The sequence below is a fragment of the Ictalurus punctatus genome, chromosome 12 (genome assembly GCF_001660625.3).
Source record: "Ictalurus punctatus breed USDA103 chromosome 12, Coco_2.0, whole genome shotgun sequence".
Lineage (NCBI taxonomy): Eukaryota > Metazoa > Chordata > Actinopteri > Siluriformes > Ictaluridae > Ictalurus > Ictalurus punctatus.
Window position 1 is genome coordinate 5,278,481 of NC_030427.2, and position 24,230 is coordinate 5,302,710.

The 24,230-nt window shown below is 38.3% G+C and overlaps 2 protein-coding genes and 1 pseudogene across 5 annotated transcripts in view; 2 read left to right on the forward strand and 1 right to left on the reverse strand.

Moving 5' to 3' along the window:
- stk11ip (serine/threonine kinase 11 interacting protein) overlaps nt 1–714 on the forward strand; it is a 70,043-nt gene extending 69,329 nt beyond the window's left edge. For all 4 annotated transcript variants that reach the window (XM_017481496.3, XM_053683903.1, XM_017481497.3 and 1 more), the window contains one exon: nt 93–714. In XM_017481496.3, the coding sequence (XP_017336985.1) occupies nt 93–224 (132 nt within the window). In that variant the 3' untranslated portion in view covers nt 225–714. The remainder of the gene's footprint in view (nt 1–92) is intronic.
- Nucleotides 715–6,301: 5,587 nt separating this feature from the next.
- LOC108272436 (gap junction gamma-1 protein-like) lies at nt 6,302–12,226 on the forward strand (annotated as a pseudogene).
- A 148-nt stretch (nt 12,227–12,374) lies between these two features.
- On the reverse strand, nt 12,375–15,109 carry inha (inhibin subunit alpha). Its single transcript, XM_017481502.3, has 2 exons — nt 14,216–15,109; nt 12,375–13,393 (listed from the first exon to the last, which is right to left on the reverse strand). Exons 1-2 carry the CDS (start codon nt 14,508–14,510, stop codon nt 12,651–12,653), a joined length of 1,038 nt encoding a protein of 345 aa, XP_017336991.2. The 5' UTR covers nt 14,511–15,109; the 3' UTR covers nt 12,375–12,650.
- Between the last annotated feature and the right edge of the window lie 9,121 nt (nt 15,110–24,230).

The following is a 24,230-nucleotide window of genomic DNA, read 5'->3' on the forward strand; positions in this document are numbered from 1 at the left end:
TAACAAGATAATGAATACCTTTTATCCATTCTTTACTTGCTCACCTTACATTTATCTCTGTCTGTCTGTCTGTCTGTCTGTCTGTGTGGCAGCTGGCCAAAGAGGAGAAAACATGGCCTTTAAGGGCTGAGGCTGAGAAGGAGATCCAAGGTTTAGTGAACTGGATCAAAGACCAGTGGGAGGCCATGTTTGGGGTCAAACTCATCACTGCTATTCAGAAATGACATTGTTCATCTACTGTTATATTTTCTACTGTTGCACTGTTCTCAGTCTTTTTATGAGCACATCAGTTTTTTTTTGCACTGTCTACTTGGGTTCTCCCACATATTTTATCTGTGTATTATCTAATTATTTTCTGTGTATTATTAATGATAATGTTGCTTATTGTTCTATGACATCAGGAATATTCTCTTTGTTGCTGCAAAGATGACTTCAGTAGCCATGTATGTACATAACTAATCAAAGTGCCTTGGTTGCCACATGGGAAAATGCATTGCAACCCAAGACACTTTATTCAGAGGGTAATTTATTCTGTTATGAATAAAGGCTGTATTGCAATCCACTATTCATAACAGTTAGGATTGGGATGTATGTTTTCAGTGGTTAATTCTTGTGATCTGTGAGGTATAGTGTTGTATGAGTATTTGATTTCTTCTGTTTTTATGTATATCTCATACTGAATTGTTTCAGAAATTAAAACTAAATATAACGTAACCTGAGTAAACACAAAATGCAGTTTTTAAATTGTAATATTATTTATTGAAGCAAAAAAGTTATCCAATACCAACTGGGCCTGTGTGAAAATGTATTTGCCCCTGTAATTACTAATTCCCCAATATATTAAACCCCAATCATAATGGGGTTCAGCTGGAAAAGATGCAACCAGGCCTAATTACTGCAAACCCTGTTAACTCAAATCAACACTTAGAGCTTTTTTAAAAGCATGAAGCTGATTAAAAGGTCTTGTACAGTAATACACTATGCCAAGGTTCAACGAAATTCCAGAAATGATGAAGAAGTTGATTGCACTACATCATTCTGGGAAGAGTTACAAAGCTATTTCGAAGGCTCAGGAACTTCAAGGAACTACAGTGAGAGCCACTATCTCCAAATGGAAAAACCTGGCACAGTAGTGAACATTCCTAGAAGTGGCCTCCAAGAACACAGCAATGACACCATCAAAGAAACTACAGGCATCAATAAAAGTCACTTCACGACTCCACTATCAGAAAGACACTGGGAAAAAATGCCATCCATGGAAGAGTGGTGAAAACCACTGCTAACCTAGAAGAACATGAAAGCTCATCTGAATTTTGCCAAAACACACCCTCAGTGATCCTCAAACCTTTTGGGAGAGCCTTTTTTTGGATTGATGATTCCAAAGTAGAACTGTTTGGAAAACCAGGGCCCTATTACATCTTGCATAAACCAAATGCAGATTTCCACAAATAGAACATCATTCCTATGGTCAAGCATGGTGGTGGGAGTGTGATGGTGTGGGGATGCTTTGCTTCTTCAGAACCTGGGAAACTTGCAATAATTCAGGGAAACATGAATTCTGCTCTCTAGCAGAAAATCCTAAAGGAGAATGTCCAATCTTCAGTCTGTAAGTTGAAACTCTGGTGCAGCTGTATTATGCAGCAAGACAATGATCCAAAGCATAGGAGAAAGTCCTAGTCCTAGAAGTATGTGAACACGCTAACTGAAATTTATTTAATACTTAGTGGAGAAGCCTTTGTTTGTAAGACGCTCCCTGTATGAAGAAATTAATCGGCCACAGTATTCAGGTGTGATTTTGGCCAGTTCTTCTAAACATATTGTCTTTAAATCATGTTTAATTGGATTCAAGTCAGGTGATTGACTGGGTCATTCTAACACCTTGATTTTTTTTTTCTCTGAAACCACGTTCGCCTCACACCTCCAGGGTCGGGGGTTCGATTCCCACCGTGGCCCTGTGTGTGCGGAGTTTACATGTTCTCCCCGTGCTGTGGGGGTTTCCTCCGGGTACTCCGGTTTCCTCCCCCAGTCCAAAGACCTGCATGGCTGACATGTTTGGCATGTCCAAAGTGTCCGTAGTGTATTTGTGGGTGTATGAATGTGTATGTTTTTGTGTGCCCTGCGATGGATGGGCACCCTGTCCAGGGTGTACCCTGCCTTGTGCCTGATGTTCCCTGGTATAGGCTCCAGGTTTCCCCGTGACCCTGAACAGGATTAAGCAGTATAGAAGATGGATGGATGGACCAATTGAGAGTTTCCTTTGCTGTATGCTTTGGATCGTTGTCCTGCTGGAAGGTCCACCCACGTCTCATCTTCATCATCCTAGTGGATGGCAGCAGATTCTTCTCAAGAATCTCCCGGTAAAGGGCTCCATTCCTCGTTTCTTCAATTATATGAAGTCTGTCAGTACCATGTGATGAAAAACAGCCCCACACTATGATGCTTCCACCTCCAAACTTCACTTTTGGTATAGTGTTTCAGTATTTCATAGGCTTGTCCAAATGAGTTTAGCAAACTTTAAACAAGCTTCAACATGCCTTTTCTTTAGTAATGGAGTCTTGCGGGGTGAGCGTGAGCGCCTATTGTTTTCTCTGTGATGATGGCAACTGCTGCCTCCAAGAGTTTCTGAAGCTCACAAAAGTGAGTATACCCCGCACATTTTTGTAAATATTTGATTATATCTTTTCATGTGACAACACTGAAGAAATGACACTTTGCTACAATGTAAAGTAGTGAGTGTACGGCTTGTGTAACACTGTAAATTTGCTGTCCCCTCAAAATAACTCAACACACAGCCATTAATGTCTAAACCACTGGCAACAAAAGTGAGTACACCCCTAAGTGAAAATGTCCAAATTGGGCCCAAAGTGTCAATATTTTGTGTGGCCACCATTATTTTCCAGCACTGCCTTAATCCTCTTGGGCATGGAGTTCACCAGAGTTTCACAGGTTGCCACTGGAGTCCTCTTCCACTCCTCCATGACGACATCACAGAGCTGGTGGATGTTAGAGACCTTGTGCTCCTCCACCTTCCGTTTAGTTTAAGCACAGGGTCATGTTTTTAATCCGAGTAAAGATGTCCATCTATGAAAGGTTTATCTACTGATAAAACTGCTCTTCTTCCTTTATCATTTCTATTCTTATGTTTCATAGTGTCTTTCTACTGATTATGATTTCCTGTGGAAACTGGTCGTTGATTCCATACCTCGTACTTTTCTTCCTTTACTCATAAGTTCCTTGTGTTTGTATCCCCCTACTTTTGTGACAATGGGTCTTGGCCCTTTTCTTTGTGGATTTTTGCCTCCTCGCCAATGAACTCAGTGGAATGTTATATTTATTGCTGTTTCGGATGAGATTTTTAGTTTATTGACCATGAAGTCCTTGATTGTTTCTGGGTCTTCGGATGGCTGTTCAGGGATCTCTCAGAGAACTATATTGTCCCTCATGCTTCGCGCTTTTAGATACAGTATGGTTTCTTTCATTTTTTTTGTTTTCTTTGGTCACTGATGTGAGTTGTGTCCTGAGTTTGCTAACAGATAGGCATAGTGTTTAATTTTCTCTTGTTAGCACTGCGACTTGCTCCAGACTAAAGTCCAGGCTTACGCGTATTGCCTGGAATTCTCTGTGTAAGACTTCAACCAGAGTCTTGCATCGAGTCCTGACCGTTTACTGTCAATGGATTGTAAATTGTCAATAACCTCAGCGCAGCATGGTGAAATTTGGTGGTCTTCAGCTTCCTTTGGTGAGCTGGATGGAAGTGTACGCTTGGTAGGTGTTGTGGTGTGTTTGCCTTTGGTTTTGCCGTAATTTTTTTCCTTATTCATGTTGATGTAGGTGTAGTAATTCGATATTTTTCATTGCTTGCTGTTTGTTATTGTTGTAAAACTAGCAGCAGAGACCTGCCATGTTGTTTCTCATACTCCGTCTCGTGGGAGTATGCGCAGTGCGTCATGCTCCTCCTCACAGACAAACTCCACAGACAAGTGACCGTCTAGGTTAGCATCACTAATTCCTACTGTGATTGGTGACCGCATCCAATTAGCTAGCCCTGACTCAGAGCCTCAGATGCAGACCCAGAGAATTATAGCGTAACCTCAGTCCAGAATTTCACAGCAAACATAAACGCATGACACTAGAAGGGTAATACTAGTAGTGTACATGATAACTTTACACTACAGTAAAGTTAATCCTTCCATACCCTTTGCAGCAGCACCATGCTTCTCTTCTTTCTATGTCTGTCCATGTCTATCAGGGTCTTCGTACTCCTGCAGTTATCATGGCTGAAAGTTGTCATTTCTGAATTGTAAAAACTGTCAAGATAAGTTAAAGATTATGATGAACTTAAAGATTACGTATTACAAGTCTTTTCAGTATGTGATATTGATGCAGAATACAATGTTTGTTTCAAGTAGTTGATCCATACAGAACGGACTATGATTGTGTCTATGTATTTGGCAGTGCATGATTTTGCCATCATCACTTTGTTGCAAAGGCACAGTCAAATATTCTTCATTAACTCAAAGGTTCTGTTCAAGATAATGCTGCAATAGTGTTATTGGACTTTGCAGAAAATTACAGCTTTGTCATTTAGGATGCTGTTTAAATCCATTACTGGGATAATAGCCAGGCCACTCTACACCCATTTGTTATATATACCAGATGTTCATTTGGTCTTGAGTCTTCTGTCTGTGTCATGTCTGATAGCTTACATCATAACACAGTGACTGTCCATGCATTCATCATCACATTATTAAAACAAATCAAGGAAACATACATGTAAGGAAGATATCTTACTTGGTGGAGCTGCCAGTCAATATAAGAACTACATTAACTGTGTAAATTTGTTAGTATGTACAGACTATGGACTTATAGCTGACTGGCACTTCTTTGGAACAGGTCATGGCAAAGGTCACTGATCAGGGAGAAGGCCACTTTAAGGGCTATCTCAAACGCAAAATCCTTCCAGTGCACTGGAATGTTCACTCCCTGAAAACTTCCCACAATGCACTGCAAAAAACCAGGGTGCATTAATGCTCACTATTGGTGAGCACAAATGGAAGGCTGCGTCCTAGTAAGGCTACATATCTCAGCTGCCACGTCATCAAGCACTGTTGAAGGCCGTCTCAGTTTGAAGGATCCTTGGAAGGCAGCCTTTGTTTTGTGGCCTTCCTTCCATGAATTTTGAAGGATGCATCAGTGTATCCTTCACGTCCTCCAAATCACACACGATCCTTTGCACACATTCCAAAATTCACGGGGAAAAAATGGGAGACACGAGCTGGCACTGAGCTCCCCCGAGGTTGTTATGAAATATAAGACCCAAAACGGAGATGAAGGCATCATGCTTTGGGAGACCACAGACAGTTGTCATATGATTCGCATTCGCTGTATTGCATTATATAAAGTCAGTTAATGTAACGATATTTAAAAACTATTTTTACTATATTATTTTTAAAGAGTATTATAATAGTACAATTACAAAAAATAAATAGTACATGTAAAAAAATATTATGGCAATACTGTTATGGCTTCGGTACTGGAAAAATAAAGAACATTACACTGTTACTAGAAATTCACCTTTATACTGCCATAACATAATACCATTATATATTTGTGCCGGTTTTCATACAGTGCAGATCTCATACATTACACCCTAGTGAAAGTGAAAGATAATGATTTAAGTTAAGCTTAAATATATTATTATTAGCTCAAGCTGTGAAGTATTAATATTGTATGTTAAAGCTGCAGTAACTTTGCCTCTCTTTCGCCATCTCTGCTTGAAACATAATGCTGCAAGTTTACTTGTGGAGGGTCCCCCCCCCCTTTCCCTTTAAACGTAGGTTGTGTTTTTTAATTTTATTTTTTTATTTTATTTATTAATTTTTTTACATTTATGGTCGCTATTTTCCCCAATTATATTTGACACTGTCACAGCCTCAGAATAATATCAGTGCTGTAGTGTATATAGTAATAGTAGTTATGGTTTTAATGTAATCTCCTTTTACATCTCTGTTTTATTCTGCTTGCAGGTAATCAGAGATGAGTGGATAGTGCCTGTCCTCCCTATAAGCTTTGTTGTTGTTTGATTATTTTTTATTATTTTTTTTGTTTTTGCTTTTCAAACTGCGAGTGGTTTCAGTTTAATATGTTGCAGGCTAATTTATTGAGTCTGTTTACTTTTAGGCCGTGACAGGCTATAATAATATTGGACTTGTTTTTGAATCTGCAGTTGCTTATTTCTCTTGTGGGTGTTGGCAACACTTAGGTATTCATACCTGTTATATATTAGCTTCAATACTTGGCAATGGAGGTGGCACGGATACGGTTTTCTTGGAGTAGAGGTGAGTTGCTCTTTCTCATAGCGAGCAGAAAGTGCAATTTACCACAAAGAAAAACAAAAAAAACAAAAACAAAACATAGGAAACTTGATACCTAACTGAATCAATCAAACGAGTATGCTAATATTAGCTAGCTACCTATTTAGAAATGTCTTACCTGTTCAGCGGGTAAAAAAAAAAAAGCCATCTCTGCATCAGTCTTTAGTCCCTTCAGATCTCAGTTTTTGGCACCTCTCAAAGAGCATGCCGTTTTAGCACAGGCTCTGTAGCATTCCCTTTATGAACCCCTTTTCTTGGTTTTGACAACAGCTGATTCCCCAAATGTCAATGTTGATTGCATTTAGAACTATCCAGATTAAAGCAGCCATCTAGATGACAAGTTTAAATTCTAAGCAACTCTTGTAAGGATAAGCTACAAAAACACCACCATCCTCAGTCCCCACACACACGATATAGTAGCAGGTACTTCTTTCTGTTTATGGGCGTGACGTAACAACACAATGGCTACGCAAATGATTTGGTGATGTCAAAGGCCACGCAAATGACATCAAACTGACGTTTCCCATAAAATCCGACCCAACAACTCAAATTATAAATCATTTTTATAAGCTTATAATTGCAAATCGAGGTAGGATAAGGGGACAGTTTTAACACTGATTTTTTTTATGTACTTGCTTAAAAATAGATTGTTGTTCATTTTTAACCAAAAAAAAAAAAGGTAGATACTGCAGCTTTAAGCAGAAGTGTAGCAATGCAGGTTTTTTATGTGTTCTGCAAAATGAACAGTAGGAGGTGCTCTATGCATATGTTCTCGTAGCCGTGAGGACTTACTAGGCCGTTTTATTCTAGTGTTCAGTGCCATGGAGGAGTCTAGCCTAGAAGTCTCAGATAGACTGTTCTAGGAAGGAGGCAGCCTCACTAGGACACAGCCTTCCATTTGAGAAACACCCTATATTCCCTTACTGGAAATGACGTCATGTTATGTGAAGCCTCTCAGGCAACTTCCGGCTACAAATGTAAATAGCTTGTTATTGTTGTAGCTCTCAATTGATTTCTTACATCAACAATTTTTAACTTTATTTGACATTCTATATATGACTTTTTACGTGTTTAATGATTTATTATTTTTTTTAATCCACTAGCTTACCTATGATTCTGCTTGACATAAATTAAAGATAAATTAAAAAAAGATTCTGCTTGGCAGAAATTTGTGTGATTAAACTAGCAAATTTATGACATATAAAACTTGAATATTTGTTGGTGACTTTTTACAGTGTGAGTACATAGTCCTGTTGCCTGAAATTCAGTTATCAGTGTTCCAATGTATACTGAGTCAGGGTCCAACTTGTGTACACAATATACTGATTCACTACCTACTGACTAGGGAGCAATTTGAGATATACCCAACGTTCTAACCTGGAAGTGCGTGGTGTTGTGCTGTCAGTAACACAGGCACACTGAGCTCTCTGATACTCAGGGAGAGGGGGAATACCTGGGTATGTCTCAACTAGGGATGTCACGAGAACCGATACTTTGGTACCAAGATTCTTAATACGTGACAGTACTTGTTTTTCTGGAGTATCCTGTGAACCGTTTCTAACGGAGGTACCGAGATTGCAATTCTTCCGGACCTGATTGGGGCAGCAAATACGCTCAAGTGTTTTAGTCGGTCCACAAGTGGTGAAGAAGAACAACAACAACTACAAGCACACGGGAAAAAACGACAGAAGTTTAGCTCCACCGCGACTCGTTGAGAGGAAAGGTGGTATGGAATATGGAAATACTTCGCATTCGAAGTGGATGACAACAAACATATAATTGATGCTGTGAAGCCGGATTGCAGTGTTATAAACTACCTCCTAATGGGCCACCGTGCATCGCCATTCAGCCCATGTCCTGTCAGCTAAATGTAGCCTAATGTCACTCATAATTATTCACATGTTCATGCTTTTAATAAATCTTTTTGGCCTGCCACCAAATCAGTGAATTTAAACTAATGCTTGCATTCAGAGTATAAGGGGTGTGGGTGCGTGTGCGCGTTTAGGAATGCTGCACCTCCACTGTAGCCTCCACTCATTGTCAGACAGTGTTTGATAACTAAAATCTCTCTCGCGCGCTCTCTCTTTTTGCCAGTATCAGCCAGAGGACGATGTCCTCCAGGAGAGTTTTAATTAATTTTTTATTTTTTTATATTTTATTTTTATACCACACCGTGGTATCGACTTTGGTATCAAGTATCATGTACTCTGTGGTATCGGTACCGACTACTAGATTTTTGGTATCGTGACATCCCTAGTCTCAACCAGCTCCATAGTGCAGTTGGTAGCATTTCAGACCAGTTGCACATCATCATATAAAAGTCGTTTAAAGTACAGTCCCTTCCAAAACTATTAGAAGCTTTTGTATCAGACAATCCAATTTTTAGGTGAGAAAAAGTATAGGAACAGACGTCTTAAAGAAAATGAAAGTAAATAGCTCTTAATATTTGGTTGCATATTCCTTGCTTGCAATAACCAAATCAAGCCTGTGACTCACTGACATCACCAAATTGTTGGTTTCTTCTTTTGTGATGCTTTTCCAGGCTTTTACCTTAGCCTGTTTCAGTTGTTGTTTGTTTCAGGGGTCTCTCCCTTCAGCCTCCTCTTCAGGATTTTCCACATTTAGCTTACTGTACGTGCTCATGCATTGACAATAGTATGACCCATTTTAGGGGTGGTCAAATTTATATTGATATTTTCTTTTTAGATATACTGGGCAATGTGAACTATTTTTCACAATTAAAACGTAGGCTATTAAAACTTAGAAGTATGTGAAATTTTTCAAGACCCTCCTACATCTTGTTTTAACATCCTTCAGGAGGGATCAAGCCTTATTTAAGGAGTCAGTGTTTTGTCACGGTTGCTAGACGGGATCTCTAACCACTCAACATTTGTGGGGAAGATCTGGCTTACACTTTTCATTGTGTTCCGGATTGTTCTTACTGTGGAGGGTGGAAAGACCATTTAGCACAATGAGCAGAACAGATTTTTATGTAACAGCTTGCAGCCTGGATGCGAGAATGTATGCTATGATGCCTTCGCACCACTCTCGCAGGTAAACTTTTGGGTTTTCAAGATCATCACCATCAGCACATCGTCTATCATGTACCTATGCGTTGCTATACACAAGATTGCACGCGTGACAGATGATGATTATTGGCCACAGGGTAGCAAGGTGCCAGTCACAACTACAAAGCAACAGGTGAAGTGGGTAAAGAGATGCCCATGATTACAGAGGAGATAGAGATGTCTGAGCGCATTCACGAAACATGAAGGTCTTTGTACTGCACCTAATCTCACCCAGTGCATTTGAGACAGCCTTTTTCTTTGGCCAGTACATACTCTATGGTTTTGAAGTGGCACCATCATATGTGTGCCAGCACAGCCCATCCCCACACAAAGTTGATTCTTTTGTATCACGGCCCACTGAGAAGACTGTCTTTCTGTTTGTCATGTACGTGGTAAGTACATGGCACTCACTGTCCCTGAGATGTTACACCTTGGTAATGGAGAACTGAGACTCCATGCATAAGCGGTAACAGTGGAGATGCCTACTCCACATCGCACCAAGCTACCATGATGCTTTAAGGAGGAACATAGCAGGCCAAACAAAAATTTATTTGCAAGAAAACATTGCTGCTGAGGTTATGGGTGATGAGGTGGAGTGTCTGCGTAGGCACCTGAAGATGGCACAGCGACACCTAGCACAGGCCTACAAGAATGAAGAGGGCATGGAATCAGTGATGGACAGCAGCAACCCAGAGTCTGAGAACATGAAGGCCGAGCAGATACAAGCTACAACCACCAAAACTGACATGGTCAAACCTGAGATATATTGTTCAAGTTATGAACATTTGTTTGCCATTAGGGCAAGTCAAATGTCCCATTCACTTCTATTCAAAATCTGTCACCAACACTAAATGTACGAGTTTAAAAAACCATAAATCAGACAATCTACAAATCAGTCAGCAAAGTCTCCTTACACAAACCTTGTTACCATCAGTTAGTTAACCATTAGTTAAGTGATTTGGTGACTGAAGTATAGTTTTGAGCTTTTGTTTGAAATGACAAGACTCTGTTGTCTGCTGTTCAAATTTCATAATAGGCACCCATTAAAAAGTACAATAAAGGACTGTTAGTCAGTGGAGAGATCCGAAAAGTCAAAAAGGGCCAGTCTCACACACACCTCACCCCCTCCTCCTCTCCTGAGTGCTCTTAAAGGAGCTGCATTTCTTTAAACTAAATGAATGAACATACTACAGACACGGTAATTTGGTTGATTATGATTGTATAATAGTTATGAAATAATATTTATAAATCAAAAATGCATATGCAGTAATGTTAATAATTAATAATAAAGTTTGGATAAGAAATTGGTAGGACTGAAAGTGCAGATGAGCATACAACGTTTTTTTCTTCTTCAACTCTATTATTGTAGTATTGTCATTATGCAATACATGGGGAATCTAGGAACACCTTAGCAACCAACTGGAATGTCAGAGAAACCACCTAGCAACATTCTACCAACCAGCTGGGTTAGGTTAGCAACAACCTAGCAACCAGCTGAGTTAACCTAGCAACTGACTTAAATATGCTAGTAACATTTTAATGTTTTCAATGCTTAGCCTTTGAACCTTTACACATAAGTGTTCAAACCAAGCAAGTAGCAACAACCTAGCAAATAGGTTAACATAAAAACCACTTGGCAACATTTTAGCAACCACCTGGAATATCATAGCAGCGTTTAAGCATTTATAACCTTTAGAAAACTTGTTTCAGTATTTTTAACATTTTACACTTTACATATTAGATACTTCTAGCTTTTTAACCTTTACATGTTAAGTTTATATATCACATTTCATGCAATTAAAATGCTGTTCAAAATCATTTACAGTAGAAACAAGGTAAACACTCCACATTTGTTTTCTTTATGCAGATCAGTGTTGTGAAGCTTTTCAGACTTTCCTTACTAGTATACCAATATTTTCATAGCTAATTTGTTATATGAATCTATTTTATGACCTTGTTTTTGTATGCAAATCACTCTTTGACTTTGTGTTATGAGTTTTCATATTGCTTACACAGGGGTCCACCCATGAATCTCTCATCGGACAAACCTTATGGAGGAAGGAATGCACATATCAGAAGGTGGTTATTGAAGGGGTGTGTGTGTGTGTGTGTGTGTGTGTGTGTGTGTGTGTGTGTGTGTGTGTGTGTGTGTGTGTGTGTGTGTGTGTGTGTGTGTGTGTGTGTGTGTGTGTGTGTGTGTGTGTGTGTGTGTGTGTGTGTGAGAAGCATTGTGGTGGCTGTGGATGAGGTGGTAGAGCGGGTTGCCCACTAATTGTAGGGTTGACGGTTCGATTCTGGGTGAGACAAGTGCCTTGTGTTTGCACTACAGTTCCCACTGCCTTTATATGTGTTATTCATTGATGTAGTACTTGATTTTACTTCTATAATGATTGAATTGGACTGTTTTAAAGAAATCTGGCAAATGCTTGAATCTTATACTTCATGCCATGTATGTTTCATGCTGTACATTAGTCTTCCATATGTATTTCTGTGGTGTATTTTGAATACATTGAACCAACATTTTAATCCATTTGTAGTAGAAAGTGTAATGATTTAGATGCAATAACATTTAAGCCTGTATTTTGTTTAACGATAAGGTTTTTTTTTAAAAAAAGAAGAATACATTTATTTGCAAAAATGTCCTGCAAAGAGCATACATATCAATGTCTTTTTTTCTATTTAATTATTATTGTCTTCAGTTGTAATTATTTTTTAATTTTAGTAATAGTAAATCATGGTAAGTTGGATCTAAAACCTTTTGGACCTGATAAATTGTTATTTTTACACAGGTGTCTCATTCATTCAGTACTAGACATATCTTTAACTGGAATGTTTTTTGTTTTTTTTCCTAAGTTGTAATATGGTCCAATGTCAAACAACTTAAGTACCATTTAGCCTCCAATACATATTTCAACCACTTTAATAAAGCTAGTCATGCTCCAAGGGTACAGAATATAGGAACAGCTGGGTTTCCAAATCATTTAATGACAATACAAAACTACAATCTTTTTTTCTCACAGGTGCAGTTTACTGAATTAAAATAAAATGTTTTGCAACCAAGTTACGTGATTATCAAAAACTGAAAGCAGGTCTATAAACAACAGATCTGAAAAGTATCTGTAGTTCAAACGGCATCAAACTTTATCTTACAAATGCATTTATATTACAAGTTTTTGAAAGTTCAACTGCATGACCCTGAACAAATGCATCAAATGCAGTTACACTCCTCAGGTATGATATTGGGCAGTGTCTCATATTTGAATGAGAATCCACCATCTGAGGTGGTGGTGAAACGTAGTGACCTCATGCTCTCAGGCACAGGTGCACAGCACTGGCGAATACCTAGAACTGTCGCTGTGAACTCAGGGCTTGAGCAGTTCCCATGGCAGTAGTAAAAACTGAAAGTCTTTGGGTGGACAATCCAGTTGTCCCAGCCCAGCTCTGCAAAAGAGATCTCTATCTGCTCTCTCCTGCAATAAGTGTCATCTTTTTCAGGTGAGGGCCTCTGGAGCTTCTCAATGACAGCTGGTGACCAGACAATGCTGGGTGCTCTTCGGGCACGCTCAGGCCCATGTGGCCTAACATTAACATGCAGGAAAGGGGTTTTGTCCTCCTCTGAGGCGTAACAGCCACATACTAGGCATCGTACCTGCAGCAGGAATGGCCCATTGGCTATAGCACTGTGGAAGTGGCGCTTAAGTCTGTAGGTGCTCCAGCCATCTGGACTGCATTTAGATGGCCTGTGAGCTAACTGCATTAGCTCCTGGTGAGTCGTAAGAATATAAAGTGACACAGAGGTGGTATTTACTGCAGTGATTTCTCCAGCATAGAACCAGAAGTCCACTGAGGTGATAAGGGACTCCTGATTGTCCAGAGATGGCTGGAAGTAATAGGTAAAGTGGCTGGGAGTGTCCTCAGAAGAGATTGAGACTGTGTCCAGGCAGGTCCTGTCTAGGATGTAAAGGATGTTGGGACAAACCACACCATTAAAAACAATTCCTTCTTCCACATATACCGATTTATTCTAGCACATAGATCAGTCCCTTAGCCCCTACAGCCATTCCCTATGGCATTATTTTCCCAATAAATTTTGAGTTCACAATATCTTAATTTTATTTCTTCTACTTTGCCCCCCCCCCCAATAAAGAAAACACACATTTGCACTCTGATTTGTAGCATCCTGACAGTCAAATATTATTGGACAGCAGGTTTTTAATGATGCATTATAATTCTGTCCTATAACATATTCATTTTGCATATGACCTGATATTTCACTGGCATAATGTTGTTTGTTGTGCAAGCTTTTGTCACTAGATTGCTAATAACCCGGCAACTTTGCTAGCATAAATTTATGCATTTTAAACAATAGCATAATACATTTACGAGGCTTATTCAGTACTTTATTATCATAGTAGCTGTTAAAATTATTTACTTCAGAGAAAACAAATTTTGCTTGAACTACCTAAAAGTCCCCATGTTTGGCCAAGAAGTATTCTGTCAAAAATATATTGTTTTGTTTTGGATTAACCCAGAAATGGAGATCTCCTGGATTAGGAAATCAGTGTAATACCCTGTGTGAAGGATATGATGAAAGTCTAAGGGTATTCTTGACTTTGAATAACAGGTCTAGCTCTGTTTTCCAGTAGTATAACATCAGGCTAAATGGATTATATTGTGCTTGGTAGCAGACTGCACAAAAGGGTATGTTATTTTTTTCCCCAAGCCTAAAGAGTAATATATTTAAATTAAAGCTAAAGAAATGGATTCACTGACCAGATCTGGGGAACAGAATGACTTGGGAAATCTCCTGATGTTGCCTCCTGTCCAGCCGAGCCTCCCTGCGTACTCGCCAAGCTCTGTGCTGTGCTGCCACATGCACCCTCTGTCCAGATAGACTCTGTAGAGTCGGCACAGGGGGCTTGTCAAGCCCTAGTTCCTCCAGAATGCGTCTCTTCAACCAGTCCAGCACCACTTCCTGGGGCAGATCTCCCTGGCAGGCCTGGCAGTGAAGGTAAATCCATGCTGTTGAAAAGACAATGCTGCAAATTATTATAGTGGGATTCATCATCCAAAATAATAAATCCAGATTTTTCTGTATCTCTGTGTGAACACTCTGAACAATCTGTCAGTTTCTCCAATGTGACTAGAATATGCTTGTTCGCTTATTTTGCTGTCTATTCTTCTCCTTCCTAACAATCCTACTATGAATGAATCATGAAACTATTTGGGTTTATGCTATCAGTGTGTTTCCAGTAGAGAAGAAGCCAATGAGATGGACCTGTTTGGAGAATTGTTGAAATAACTTTTCCTTGGCCTTGGAAGACCAATAGTATCACAATGTATAAACAGCTCCCTGATTCAAACATGCAGCAACAACACTTCACTGAAAACTGATGCTTTTAAGTTTAAATTGTCATTGCAAATGTTTGGGATTTACTATAATTTTGAGCTTTTTCCAAATGTCTGCAAATTTCTTTTTGATAAAGCTGTAATGTCTGCACTAAACTCCTACAAAACTGCCTAGTTTTGTAAATAATTTTATCATTTAGAGTCTTAGGCAGCAAGACTCTTTTTTTTTTTAAACCTCTGCACCTGTTTTCCCACAATGTGCGAATAAGATAAGACAAACAGCACAGCTTGGATTATCATATTCCTAGCCTTGACTAGTCGAATCTGTACTATTTGGCAGGGGACCAGTGTTTTTACAAGCAGTGCCATAACAGAAAAAATGTACTAGCATCTGCACCCATCTTAAAAAGTATGAACCTTTTAAATAAACAGCATTAAATATTTTAATAGCAGCTGATGGGTAGAGAGCTGTGTTTACTGGAATGAAGTTTTTACACAGTTAAGTTTAGATGTGTTTGTGATCTCTGAAATGATTACTTCTATGGAGCTTTGTCCTTGACATAGATATACAATTTAGCTTTCTCATGCTCGAGTCACTGGTGGGGTGTTTCTAACATGGGGCCTCATTTATCAGTCTTTAAGTAAAGTTGTGTGTAAATGTTTGCGTAAGCCAAACCAAGCTAATTTCTTCCGCCAGATTTACGAAAGTACAGAAAGGCTGATTTTCTTTGTATTTGTGTACCTATGTTGATCATCCTTAAAGTGCAAAGCACATTCCTGACACAGCTTGTTTGCATATAGTGACACCCACAGAATTCCATAAAAGTTCAAGTGCACAGAATGCTGGGAACACAAACTGAACTATGAGAGAAAAGGCACAAAGGCAGAAGTGGACGTTATTTTGACTCACCTCTATACCAATAAAAAAATATTTAGCAGTGTAACAGCACCGGAAGGTGCTCTCAAATGTAGCATTCTAATATAACATTTATTTTTTAACATTATATTTATGTTACAATTTTCTTGTTGTGCTTAAAATGTTATTGACAGGTTAGAATAATGCTTTTGACAACATTTCTAACTTTAATTTCTCATAGCATTCTTTGAATATTTATTTGTAATATTCCAAGTATGTGAAAATGTCCAGTTTTCCTAACAATGTAACAAGTAGTGTTTTTGTAAAGACATTTTTTTGTAAAGAAATATACATACCTTTGCTATTTTGTAATATTACTATTGCACTGAATTCTACTTATCAATAATAATAGCCTACATTTTTATTTGGGGTACAAGAAGTAATAAAACAATAGTAATATATTTCTGACTTAATTCACTTTTATGCGTTAGACCTTGTGGCTTTTATTTTGGTGGAAACCTCCAGGGAGACCTCCTTTTAGTTGGCAACACTTTTTTAAAATTCACTTCTCATTACCAATCAGGTGAAATGCTGTAAACCTCTGCCCACAAAAATGTTTAAGATTATGCTAATTTAAAACCAAAGTAAATCTGGTGTGTGTTGTGTCTAAATGCACGTTATGAGTGACTCAAACTCACAGCACAGTCAGAGATGAAGTTTGTGTGGAGCGGCGTTTACTGTGAACCATGCCGCTCTAAAACACTGGTGAGCCACACACACTTTGAGTGTAACACAGTCATGTGGGTTTACCATTGCAAACAGCAACGAGCGGGGGAAGAAATCTAGATCTTCTTTGTCGGTGTCGGTTCGGTAGCATTTTTAAGACCTTTGAAACATTTTAATGCTAATTAAGGCCTTATTTTTATATTAAGGAATTTAAGACATTTTAAGACTTGTGGACCTGTATACATCCTGAATTAAACAGACGTGTGTGTGTGTGTGTGTGTGTGTGTGTGTGTGTGTGTGTGTGTAGTGTATAATATTAACCGTATATAAAGTAAGTCTGTGTGTACACGTTACATACTACTGGTGTCCTCTCTCCCCATTCTCCACCTGTGAAGTGAACAGACTTGAGTTATTATTTTTGATTGTTATTATATTAGGATCATAAGACATTCAGTTTGGCTACTTCATACAATTCAACTTAGTTTATCATCTTTGCTTTAAAGATGAATTGTGTCATTTATGCATGACTAGCATAAAAACTCAGGGAATGACTTACCCTTGTCCCTCATGTGAGCATACTTTACAGTGTCTGCAATGCAATCAAGAGACACCTTTGGATACATCCTGCGGCAAGCTTCTAAAAAGATATTTTTTCATAAATAATTTGTTTGCATCAAAAGAAAAAAAAACACTTGTAAACAAGGTTTCAGTGAATTAAATTAGAAGAATTAAAAAGAAACACTGTGTATGACAGATGGTACTGTACATGAGCTTGAGTATGTACACTGGATGTGAAGTGAACATTCACAATGAAAAACATAAAGCACAGATCAATCAGCCTTGAGCTTGAGTAGACTTTAACAATGATTAAAATGTGAATAATCTGCATTCTGTTTTATTTTCCAAATATGTATTTTATGGACGTATTGGAAACCTGTTTTTCTGTTTATGCAATGCAGTGTGGCCACACATCCAGTGTAGACAATCTAATGGATTATAATTTCACAAGTTTCCTTAACTATGGTTTAACATATCCTTTAACCCATGGATAAGCACAGTGTGAAAAGCCCTAAAGATGTTCTAAAAAGTGTATCCCATCATTTTACAGGTGCAATGAATTCTGTTGGGATTCTGAAATAGCCATTTAGATTAGGTAGGCAAAAGTAAAAAGTAATATCTTTGTATACCAGAATATCTCCATTTTAAATTAATGTTTATTGAACAAATATGCTTGTTGACAGAACTTGTATAAAAGCAATATCATAGTTGAGGTACAGAAACTCATTTAATGAAAGACTTACAAATGATCACGGTGCAAAATTCCAGGTCTTCAAAGCTTTTCTTTCCCTTTCGACACTTCATGCTGTACTGAGCCCACACATTGTTTGTTGCAACTGTGCACAGCACTCTCTTTACAGCATCGCCCAGAGTTTTGCTACCAAGAAGGCTTAGGTGATGGATCTGAAATAAATATATTATATTTTAGTGCTGTGCAGGCTGCATTATTCCCATTTCAATTCCATATAGACTTATGTGCAGACCTCTAAAGTATAAAATGTAGTAAAAAAGCAAATCTTGGGGACTTGTGAATAAAAGAATGAGAAATGCTGCATACAAAATTTAAACAAAACAAATCAAAACATTAACAGACTGTTCCTGTTACGTAGTTCCTGTTTTCGAATCGTTTGCCTGTAGTTTCTTGCCTGTTCACTGTTCCTTTCTTTTTCACCAATAATTTTGCACTATTGTTTTCATTTGCAGTAGTTTATCTTTCCCTTCTGCTGTATTTTTATTTTTTCAAAGAACACTTTTGTTTTTTTGACTAAAGTCAGACATCAAATCTGTCTAAAAGAGAGGTTCTCAACCTTTTGAACTAACCCCCCCCCAAAGCTTCCCCTATCATGTGGCATGCCCCTTCCCCCCATATTGGCAGAGACCAGGTATAATGGTAATCTATTCTATATAAAATCTATCTATATACGTTCTACCTATTCTATAATCTGTTTTGATAGATAGATAGACAGACAGACAGATTTTGTTTGCTTTTGTTTTTGTCATACTTTTTATAACTTTTATAAAACTATTTAACGGACAGGTATGGAACATGAATTATCAAAAATTGTTTCTCAACACTATAACTACTTTGAACAAGAGAACTAGGTTGTAATAACGTGTACTATTTTACATGTAAAACATGTTGCATTTTAAAAACATTCACATACGAATTATGTATCAATGGGAAAGGAAGACCTTGCAGGACAGTACTGGCGACATTTGGAAAATTGCTAAGGTTTTTCCAAAAAGTCACAACACAACAAATGCTTCAAGTGGTTTCCCCAAATTCACCTGAAAATGCAACTTTTAATGATTTCTCCAGTTTCAAAATGATCCAACCCCTTCAAGCATCTTTAGTACTTAGTAGAGCACCCTTTTGCAAACAAGATGCATAGCTTCTAGCAGCATTCCTGAGGACTCTTAGCCCATTCCTCATGAGCAGTGGCCTCCAGTTCAGTAATATTCTTGGGTTTGTGTGCTGCGGCTGCCTTCTTCAAATCCCACCAGAGATTTTCTATGGGGTTCAAGTCAGGTGATTGTGATGGCCCTGTAGAATCTTCCAGGACTTCTGTTACAACCAAGCCTTGGTGGAATTTGAGGTATGCTTGGGCTCATTATTCTGCTGCAGGTTTCCAGTGCCAGAGGACGCAAAGCAGCCCCAGAGCATCACTGAGCCACCACCATGCTTGACTGTGGACAGAGTGTTCTTTCTTCATTCTTCTCCCTCCAGACATTCATTGTTCCAAAAAGTTCCAATTTTGTTTCATCGCTCCACAGAACAGAATCCCAAAACTCCTGTGGCTTATTTATATGATTTTGAGCTGACTTTTCTTGTGCTATTGGGTCAGTAGTGGTGTACGTCTTGGATTTCCGGCATGGAAGTCTTCTGCGTTTAGTGCCTGTTGCCACCAAGTCTTGCTGCAGGTTTTTTGCAGTCACTAGAGGGTTTATCATAACCTGCTTTCTCAGAAATCTGGTTGCAGCCATCGATAGCTTCCTTTCTCTGCCCCATCCAGGTATTTCATACATTTTCTGCCTCAAGCCAGTTCTAGTATTTCATGTATTCCAGCTCAAGCACACTTGGTGCAACTAATCAAGGGATTCATTAGCTGCATCAGGTGTGCTTGAGACAATGCCTGTTTTGCATATTTGTGCTGTTGTGTTCTATTCAGGCGGTTGAATAATTTTGAGACTGGAGAAACCATTATAAGTTGCATTTTAGGTTCCACTTGAAGAATCCACTTGAAGCATTTGTTGTACTATTTCAATTACTTTTGTTTGATTTGTTCATTGCAAACAGCTGAAAGTCTGTACATTTTGACAGTACAACTGATTTACAACGAGGTTGAATAAATTTGATTGCAACTGTATATTGAATATATACAATTATAGTGAACATTATAAAATTATAGCATGTCATAGTGACCTCAATAAAACAACCAAAACAAATGTATGTAAAATTTTTATATTTCTTATGTTTTATACAGCTAAAAGAGCTTGGGGTCAAATTGAGCCGAAAGAACACCGATGCTACAAAATGTGTACAGGACATTGAAAGATGTCATCTGTCACGTTACAGTACCTGAGGTAGAAGCAAGTGCAAGTTGGAAGAACACAAATACAAGGGACAGGCAGAGGTCAGTCGATCAGGCAAACAGGCAATACTAGGCAGGGCAGATAATCATAGTCAAAGAACAAAGAAGGGGTCAAAAACAGAATAGCGATCACGGAATAAAAGGCTTGGATAACGACAAAGATTAGGCTGCTGAGCGTTTACTTCGCAGACTTGTAATGTTCCAACAGTCACTTAAATAGTGTGTGTGTGTAATTGGGTGCAGTTGTCCATGACCAGAACTCAGGAGATGGTGCACGTGTGTGTGTATGGGAAGTGTAGTCCTTGTCGGCCATGTTAGTAGTTTGCGTTGTATTCTGGGAGCTGTAGTTGCTGGTTTGCTGTGATATGACATCATCATGTTAATTTTATGTTTAGCTACTTGTCCCCAGTAAATTAGGAAAAGTCATTAAATCTGCAGCAAAAATATTGTTAATCATGTATTTACAGAAAGTTAAACATTGATTGGGGTCAAAGATAATAGGAGGGTTAAATAGCCTTCTTATATTTGCCTGAATCACTTTGAATTTGGTCTGAATAATGTCAAGACATGGCTGATTTAAAATTGTTAAAAGTTTTTGATATCTTAAATAGTGTTTCCATGGTAACGCATCAAACATAAATGCTCTTTTCTGGTGTTTTTGCTGCTCTTAGTATGCTTAAAATTTCATGAAACTTGGCACTCACGTTGTGACTGAGTTGTCAGCTGTTAGGAGTAGGCAAAAGCTAAGACATGGGAATGGTGGAGGGGCTATATTTTGACTAAAGTGGTGGGGTCAGTTTTACCTGCAATCACCAAACTCAGTACATATATTGTTTTCATCATGCCTGACAACTTTCAAAATGACAGTCATTAGCTCCGCCCAATCAGAAGTTTTACAGGAAGTGTCTCATCTCTTCTGCAGGCAATGATTCATTTAGATCAAACTTGAGCTGTATGTTTGGCCACACAGATGTGACTACTGTGACTCATGGTCATAGCACCAGCAACTAACAGCAGGAAGTGTGTCACTTAAAACACTTTTAAATAGTCCTCTTATATTTACCTGAATCGCTTCAAATTTGGTCAAAACATTCGGGAGGGCGATTGGGGAAATGAGGAAACTGTTTCTGGACAAAATTTGTGATTTGAAAAAAGCAGAACAAATGGGAGGTGGGCAGGCCAAACCATATGGAGAGTTCAAGTCACATGAGAAAACCCCAATTTCATAGAGATTTTCATTAATGGGCTTTATGCTTCTATCAAATCACATTTGAAATGCCATGTCTGTGACTGATGGTGCAAAACGATGTTTGTAAAACTGATATTTGTAGGCATTGTCAGCTGGAAACAACTGACAGAATGTACAGAGAAGAGTGGTGATGACTGTTTTATATGAACCCAGTAGGGAGACTCAAAATCCAAATCATTCATCCATTATAAGATTTCATACTTCATATTAAGGAAAGTTGGGATATGTTGGAAAAAGTATAGAAACAGGGAGTATGGTCATCTTAACTAAGCCTATGTGGCCTTCAAGAAATAGATTTATGGCCCACTTTACCTGACATAAGCCTACAAGAAGTCTGAATTATGGTAGAATGCATTTGATGATAAACTTAGTCACATTATAATGAGCAAGTCAAGAAAATTATTATTAATTTATCAATATACCCTAACTTGTCATTATTCAGCTCATTGTTAAATGTTCAAGATAGTTTAGATATTCTAAAACATTTTGAAAGAAATGTTGAAAACTTTTCAAAGAAAGCATTTAAATATCTGGTAACAGTGCAAATATTTTTTCAAAGGAGTATGAGGCATTTCTTGTATACCTTGTATGGTATACCTCTTGGGCCAGGGGCAGATCCTGTTATAGTCTTCTTCACCACTTCTTGGACTTCCTTCCAGGAAGGCTCACTTATGTTGACTTTTTTTTTTTTTTTCTGGTCATAATCTCTGTGGATGTTTGGGTTGGCATCCAGGGCTTGGTTTCTGGATGTGTCATTGTGGGTCTTCCTCAGGAATTCTTCTACATCTTCTCTGGAGCTGGTCTGTCTCCCAGATATTGCTTCACCCAGCAATGTTCTGGTGAACCTGATAGGGTCTTTGGTGAACTGAGCTCTTTTGTTTGCCCTCACTTTCCTCTGACGTTCCTGGAGTTGACTCGCCAGGTCCTTGATGCGTTCCCTTTCATCCACGGGGCCTCTTTTATACTTTTTATTGAGAGCTTTAATTTCTTTCGTCAAGCAGTGAATTTCTCTTTCTCTCCTACATGGCTGCTTTACTGTTTTGGTGTTAACCACCTTATCCTCTATTCCAAAATGCTCCCTTGCCAAATTGTGTTGTGAGGCCATTGACTTTCCGCTTGACTTTTCCTGCTAGTGTGGCTTCTAACGCTTTGCCAAGGTCTTGGTCTAACCGGTGCCATTCCTTAGTGTCGCTCATCTTGGGCCATTTAATTCGTTCTCTCACAGGGTTGGTTTGGTTTTCAGGGGTGATATTGGGAGGATCCCTCCTTGAGAATTGAGGTGTCACAGGTGCTGAGAGATCTCCAGTTCTGTGGGTTGCTTCCTGCCTGGAGTTCTCCTGCGTTTCACCAGGTGCTACCACTATATGCTGCACGTGTGACCCCTCTTTTCCACACTTGATCCTGGCTTGGTGTATTTTAAGCCCTTTTATATTCTTGCAGGTCTTTCTGCAGTGACATTTCCAATACCTCCCCAGTTAATGTTGTTTGGGTGAGCCGTCTCTGTGTTTCAAAGTTTTTTCAATGACAAAATTGAAAATGTCAAGCAAAAAATTCAGACTATAAATTTAAAACCAGACCCTTTGATAACTAACCGTACAGATAATAATATAACCATATCAGATCAGTGATTAAACTGTTTTACTCCCTTTCAAGAGACCAAACTAATTTCACAAATTTCCTCATCAAAATAATCAACATTTACACTAGATCCTTTACCTACATGTTTCTTCAAACAGATTATTCCAAAAGCAATTAAACCTTTTTCTAAAAAATAATAAATTCTTTCCTTAGCACTGACTATGTACCTAAATCATTTAAACTAGCAGTTATCAAACCCCTGATTAAAAGACTGTCAGTTGTCAAACTATTGGCCATTATCAAACCTCTCCTTTATCTCCAAAATCCTTGAAAATGTTGTAGCACAGCAAATATGCTCATGCCTACATAGGAATAACATTCATGAAATGTATCAGTCAGGATTTAGGCCTCATCAAAGCACAGAGATAGTGCTGGCTAAAGGGGTTACCTACTACTCACTTCTGATCAGGTTGTGTCTACTTGCTTGTGTTGCTTACCTTAGTACGGCTTTTGATTTGATACCCTTGCTCATACTATTCTCCTTGATAGACTAGAACATGGGAATGGCCATCTCCTGGCTCACCAGCTAGAAAGTTTTTGTTCTAAAAATGTTCAGAGAACATTACCATGCAATGTTCTAGTAATGTTTTCAGGGGGGTGTTTTCTTTTTTCCCCCAGAATGTTCCCTTAAATGGTAGGATAACGTTCTCTAAAAATGTTCTTAAAATGTTTAGTTATGACCTTCTATAAATGTTTTGTGTTACTGGGTTAGATCTTTTAAACTTTAAAAGTTCTATTTAAGTGTTGATTTGATTAAAAAAGGTTTGCAGAAATCAGGCCTGGTTGTGTCTAGTCCAGCTGAACCCCATTATGAATGCAGTTTCATAGATTTGGGGAATGTGTAACTATGGGGGCAAATACATTTTCACACATGCCCAGTTACTGGATAACTTTTATGCTTCAATAAATAACATTAGCATTTAAAAACTGTATTTTGTGTTTACTCAAGTTGCCTTTATCTTAGATTTTATTTTAGTTTCTGAAAATTTAGTATGAGATATACACAAAACAGAAGAAATCAGGATTGGGCAAATACTTTCAGAGCACTGTATGTTAGTGATTGTGAAGGAGTATGTAAGCAGAATATTAATTCGTTTTAGTCAGAGAGAATGTAACTATGTACATTTACTTCAAGTACATTTGTGCTCAAATTTAATAATCTGCTAAATGTTAATAATTTTTAAAAAATTAATAAACAGGGATCATTAAAATTGCATTTATTTTTTATTTAGTACTGCCCTGTATAAGTTATTTCACATAACAGATCTTTACATATTTACATAACAAGACACAATAATAACTGAATTTACACAAATGAAC